The 6517-nt window shown below is 45.6% G+C and overlaps 1 protein-coding gene across 1 annotated transcript in view; it reads left to right on the forward strand.

Moving 5' to 3' along the window:
• The first annotated feature begins 531 nt into the window (after positions 1–531).
• The window catches only part of LOC109304023 (alcohol dehydrogenase class-3), a 16434-nt gene continuing 10448 nt past the window's right edge, over positions 532–6517 (forward strand). The window contains exons 1-3 of the mRNA XM_019526489.1: positions 532–626; positions 5086–5187; positions 6167–6308. Coding sequence (XP_019382034.1) covers positions 615–626; positions 5086–5187; positions 6167–6308 — 256 coding nt within the window. The 5' untranslated portion in view covers positions 532–614. The remainder of the gene's footprint in view (positions 627–5085; positions 5188–6166; positions 6309–6517) is intronic.

The raw sequence follows: 6517 nt of genomic DNA on the forward strand, positions 1-6517 counted from the left end.
AATCCGCTGGCGGGCATCCTACGTGCAGGCCCAAGCCCGGAGGCTTGAGGTTGGGAAGCCCCAAGTTTTGCTTGCCCTCGGCCATCGGGCCCTCGGAGCAAGCCTCCCATTGCCATAAAGTGGGCTTAAAGCCGCCGCACCTCGGTGGGTCCAGAGCCACGCCAGAAGAGCAGTTGTCCCGCGGAGCGGTTCAGGAAAACTGCCTTCACGGACACAGATACATGATACTTCCCCTGCCAGGTTAAGAAGCCACTACGCTTGATTCGAGCCTTCAAGAGGTTACACAATGGCTTTCTGTAGGAGGGTTTGGATACGGATTCTCTCGCCTCAGGGACTAACGACCTCTCTGGAGATCGCTCCCAGCCCTGCTACTCGTGCCACTCGAGCGTCTTGCACGGCTGGGCTTTAACCAGGACTCGGGCCCCAGGAGCCTTGACCCCGGCACAGCTCCGCTCCCCGTGCTCTGCAGCCCCTGAGCCGCAGGCTCCAGCCGACAGACAAGCAGCGAATCAGGCGCTCGCACTGTGCCCCCTCCCCCCCGGGGCAGGCGCTGGGCTTCGCGGCAGCACGCATGCTCAGACTGCGGGGCGGACGACGCTGCGAGCAGGGGCCGGATGGCGGGCGCGGTAAGCGGGCGCGGGGTTGGGGAGACGTGCGCGAGGTTCGCGCCCCGCTGCCAGACACCCATGGGGTGACGTCACAGAGCGCCGCGTTCGGCACAGCGGAGCGGAGCTCCGTGACTTCGGCACAGCCGGGGGGGAGGGGCCAGGGCTGGTGCCGGAGGCGAGGACCTTGCGGGGTCAGGGGGGCATGGAGAAAGTCGGGGGCTTCCGGAGCGCAGTTTGTCCTGCTCCCGCCTGAGGCAGGAGCAGCCGCACCCAAATCCTCCCCTGCGAATCCAGTGTCTAATCTCTTAGCAAAACTGCCTGGGCGCTTATGCTGGCAGCAAAGCTGCTCCGACTTAGGGCAGGTGGGAACAGACCCCATCGAGTCTGGTGCAGCGTGCGTCCCCAGCAGCCTCCAGTGTGTCAGCATCCCCACACTTCAAAATGGTAGCGGGGGGCACTTTGTCTAAAGCTCCTTGGACCAGCTTTAGATAATATGCCTCTGCTGCCATTTTTAAGCACAGGGACACGAATACATGAGATCTGAACCACTCTAATTCATGTCCCCATCTCCCCCTCCCCCCAGAGCTGCTATAATTAAAGTGCCCCTCCACTCCCAGAGCATGTGTGTAAATGCCCCATGAGACCTGAAGAGTGCCCAGTGTCCCAGAGCTTGTCTGACTCCATCCCAGCTCTCCAGCAGGTCCAATAAAGGATATGGCACTAACAAAGCTTTGCCTCTCTCCTTGCAAGGGGGCTGCCGTTTGGTTGCTGTGAAAAGGGCTGTAGTATCGGGCTACCTCGCTGTCTTAATAAGATCATAGGCCCTTTTCTCTTTACCTGGCAAGCCTCTGCCCTCCTCTGCTTTTGAGAAATAGGAGAATAATCCTTGTTAGACTGAAGGAGTTTCTGACCAGTCCTACCTAACTGCAGCGTGAAGGAAGCCTGTGGCTTGCATGGAAACATGCTGATTTTGAATTCTGAAATGGGATGATTGAACAGAGGTTACCGTGGAAGTTTTTTTAAGCAAGACCCTGTTGGGCCCAGGAAAAATGAATTGGCTGCTTTCAAAACTGCCTGGCAGTCCATTGCTTTCTTCCATTGACTGCATCATACCCCAGCAACTGGAGTCAGCCAGACTGTTTGTTAAAAGCTTGTCCTGTCCAACAGTTGTATCAAGAAAGTATGCAGCTTCCCTTACTGTTGTCAGGGTGCAGCTGTAATGCCATATGTAAAAGAGAATGGTGTGTTTTGAAAGTCCAGCTATTAAGTTAGTACAATTGTGCTAATATTAGTAATAAAGAACAGGAAATAAAAAATATCAAATAGCTTCCTTGGTACCAAATAACCAATCCATGGTGTTTGTAATTCCTCTTTCTATGTCAAATAGCAAGCTTTTCTAATCGTTTCTTCCCTGAAAGATTTGGAAAAGAAAACAACAGAAAAAAGCTCTAATTCTTTAAATTAGCTATCCTTTGATACCCAAATGTTACTTCTGAATACTCAGTAAGTCTTGATAAACATGTTAACTATTTGTTATTTCACTTCATCTTTAGGAAAAAACAATGCTGTTTGATTGAACCATTTTTCAGACTGACATGGTTTCAATGGGCCCTGTGCATCACCTATGAAATTCTAACTTTTGTGCAAAGAAAAGGAAGATGTTAAAATATTTGTTACAGTTCTGCTTTAGATATTTTCTTCTAACCTTTATTTATTTAATAACTGGTACATGACTCTTGTTTTGAAAACAGTTGCTCTAAAATGCTCGTGCTTAAGTTTGGGAGGATGAGAGTTTTTAATGGAATGGAAAAAAGAGATTTGAAAATGGTAAATAATTTACTGGGTGATGGATCCTTTTGAACTTTGAACTTCCACGCCTTCTTCCTCCCCCTTAAAAGCTGACTAGATTTTCTAATAAACTCACAGGCTTCTAGTCATCGTCTCCCAGCATTGTGGCTGATGGTTTCTATGCAGCTGGTTTGCCAAAGTGCATGTAGGTGCAGGATGTCCATAAAGCCAGCAGAATAAATGAGCCTTAGGTTTGTGAAAAGGGCTTGGAAAGAGGTTGTCAGAGTTCCAGAGTTAATTGCCTCTTTCTCCCCCTCTTGACCTCCACAGCAGCACCATTATAGGTTGGCTGACCATAAGGAGATAGATCCTGGACAACCAGGACATCTGGGACACTGCCTCCCTCCCCCTACTTACTCCCCCCTCCCATCCCACCCTCATGCTCTCAAACCAGCAAGGTGCCAGGCCACCTTCCAGGAAGGTAGCCATGTATGTCTGCCACTTGCAAACTGTCTTGCCACTCTGACACCCTGCCCTGCGCCCTTGCATTTCTGGCATGATCATTATAATTCTCCTCAGCCGGCCAGAACCGGCCTCTTCAATCCGGGACTGGCCCAGTTGGTCACCCTGATTATAGGTCTCCGAACTCTAGCTGTCCCCTTCCCAGGATGAAAACTTGCATTGCTTACTCCAAAACAGCATTTTAGGGCTATAATCCCCTTACAGTTATTGGGCATTTTTACATGTGCAAGTGCCGCAGCACTGGGCACTTTCAAATGTGCCTGGTGCTGCAATGCTTGCAGTTGTATAAGTGGTGGAATACTCGGAGGAGCCATTTTCTCCACGCTGATATGCATTTCGCCACTTATACAACTGCACGTGGCCCAGCACACATCAGCTCACGTGGAGCAGACTTGATTAATTAGTTCTGCTCAGAAGTGGCAGATCTCCGACACATCACCGAACAAAAAGGTATGTGTATAAATTCCCATTGTGACTAGTGCAGTAGATCTGAGTTTACTTAGCACCTGAGCGCCATCTTTCTGGTGTTCTGCTTTTTCTGAGGCAGTGAATTAACTAGTGGCCAGCGAGCTAGCTCTTGCAAAGCATAGTAGTTCTTATGTTAGAATAAGAGCATTCTACAGAAAACATCATAAAATAGAGTCTACTTGCTTGCTAAATTTACTGGTTATGCTCCATCACCCATATAGAGTGCATTACATAAGTTTGTCCATTCTTAGTTCTAGAAGAAGTAAAGGAAGGCTCTGCCTTTATACAGGTTAACTTCTTTGTCAAGCCTTCTGAGCCAGGTTAAAGCTAGTCAGTGCTGTTTTCTTTAGGAATTTACATTAATTACCCTGCAAAGATTATATATAAATACCTTTTGCTTAACAGCAGTTTGTTTAAATCATCTGTAAAATATCAACATGCTCATATCTGAAAGCTCCACCTATGCAAAATATTAAGCCTGTTACAGAGGTAACTTAAGCCTTATCTGCCTTGGAAAATTGATTGGCGCACTGTTATAAGCAGTGTTCCCTCTAAGCTGCATGTTGAGCGCGGCTGTGTAGGCACGCTTGGCAGCATGGCATGAGCACGCCTGCATGGCCATGCACACCACGCAGCTTAGAGGGAACACTGCTTATAAGTGAGCTATTCTAGAATAAGTCTCCTGGGGGTGGACGCTATTCTGGTTTGTCATGTTTATTCTGAAATAGTGGCCACATACCAGTATTCACAGAGCAGTTTGTACCATAGTAGTTATGCTGGTTAGTTTCTCTGTTTAGCAAAGGCTATATAAACTCAACCTCCAAATTAATTCAAACTGACCTATGTGTTCTGTGACAGCTGACATGAGATCTTTCTGAAAAATCTCAAATAACAAAGCTGGAGACGCATTTAAAAAAAACCCCTACAGAACAAACACCCCACCCCCACCCCCCGAAATCTAAAGGCAGCCCAATCCTTGTTGTGATATGACCTGATTTTTTTTTTTTTTGCTCTTGGTTACTTGGCTGTAGCTTCCATTTACTTGCTTGGTGCACAACATAGCCAAAGGCAGAATTGGACCCATAGATGCTACAAATGTCCTTTTTGTTTTTAAGAATCTAAACTCTATTTACCTTCAAAATAAACCCATCTTTTTATGGTGGCAGAGATGAGTTTCCTTCTGTGATCCCTGTTAACTGTAGTATTTGAGTATTTTCCAAGTATACTTGGTCAGACTTCTTATATAACGTATTTACTCGAATCCAAGATAAGTTTTTTTTTTTCCTCAGGCAGTGGAGGCGAAGCCCCTTATCTTGGATTTAAGTACAAGGAGGATGTGGCACAGGTGGCTGCTTGGCTCTAGCTCTGGCCCCAAGCCTGGGTTGGGGCCAGTCTGAGATATGGCAGCCACCTGCCCCCCACTCCACCCTTGGCTCCATTTCTTGCCAGGTATGGAGCACATACAAATTCTGGCTCCTGCCCAGTAATACAGCAGCGACAGCTCCAGCCCCATTATGTTATGTTGCCAGACAGGGGCCAGAGCCTGCATGTTCTATGTTCCCAGGAGGGCATAAAACCAGAGCAGGAGTTGTAAGCAGTGCAGGGGAGGTGGCAAAGGCTGTGTGGAGCAGGTGCTGCTTTTTCTCTTCAGTAAACAACAAGACATTTATTATAAGTGAAATTCTTTGTTCTCATTTAGGTTATTAAATGCAAGGCTGCTGTTGCCTGGGAGGCAGGTAAACCATTATCTATTGAAGAGGTAGAAGTTGCTCCACCAAAAGCTCATGAAGTTCGGATCAAGGTAATCATGCAAGTGTTTATTGCTTACTTTCATCTTTGTACTTTGGGAGATTAAATATTTAAGCTTAATCATGTGTTTGCCTTTATAAGAGAAATGTTGAATTAGGGTTATGAGTTTGTTTGAAACTTAGGTAAGATATTACAGGGTGTGTTACTGTGAAGTAATGTAAAATGGTTACTAGTCTAAGACCAAATAGTTGTTTTAGTTTTTTGTGTAGGCCAAAAAAATTACTGTTAGTCTCTCAGGGACCAGTGACAGTTTTAAAGACTAAGCTCTTTATGAGCCATTTGAGCTAGAAATATAGCTCATCCCAGTGGAAAGGTGTAGCTTTTCGTCTTTCCAGTGATTTAATACATTCAGTTTTAGCTGATCCAGGTTGTAAATTATCAGACTTGAAACTGTCGCTATGATTACCCTCTTGCCTTCTCCAAACATTCACCCCTAATCAATAGCTCCTATGTCCCAAACTACTATACACAAAGGTACAGTTTGCCTCCATACAAGGCCCAGGTCCTGTTCACTGTTTAAGACTTGAATTAAGGGCTTAAATTAGATTTATGTAACACAGGGTGCTTTATGAAAGCCCTGTGGGCAGGGGCGATTTTTACTTTTGGAAATTGAGACAATATCCTATTTAAAATCTGGGCTGCCATGTTGTTTTCAGATAATTGAGAGCATTGGTTTCTGGCTTTAGCAGCTCATGAGCTGTCAGCCACTAATTTAATGATAGAACTCCCTTGAGAGAGTGAGAAAGCAAGAAGAGATTGTACTAATTTTTTTTTTCCTGGGTCCACATATTTTGTGACCTGCCAGAACTAAAAACACATTGGTTCGGGTTACTGCAAAAGTCGTCATTCTTAGTAAATTCTTCCTAGGACTACTTCTGGATTACTGCCAAGGAAAAAAATAGTTCCAGTTTATTGTTAGAGTTCTCTCTACAACTGCTAGAATATTACAAATATTTTTGCCATTCTTTCAGATTGTTGCCACTGCTGTTTGTCACACTGATGCCTACACTCTGAGTGGTGCTGACCCGGAAGGATGTTTCCCAGTGATCTTGGGTCATGAAGGAGCAGGAGTTGTTGAGAGTGTTGGGGAAGGAGTAACTAAATTAAAACCAGGTAAGAAAACATTAGGATTTTTAAGAATTCTGTTTTACAACATTCTTATATGAAGTTACACGAAGAAACAGCAGTTTAACAAATTAAACAGTCTTAAGATAACAGTTGTCTAAATGTGCTGTTTTCTCCTACAGGGGTGTAGGTTGTAGCCGTGTTGGTCTAAGGGCATGGGCAGACAAGGTCCTTTGGGTGAATCTGATATCTTTTAT

Source organism: Gavialis gangeticus, unplaced genomic scaffold (assembly GCF_001723915.1).
Source record: "Gavialis gangeticus isolate Ggan-Ray unplaced genomic scaffold, GavGan_comp1, whole genome shotgun sequence".
Taxonomy (NCBI): Eukaryota; Metazoa; Chordata; order Crocodylia; family Gavialidae; genus Gavialis; species Gavialis gangeticus.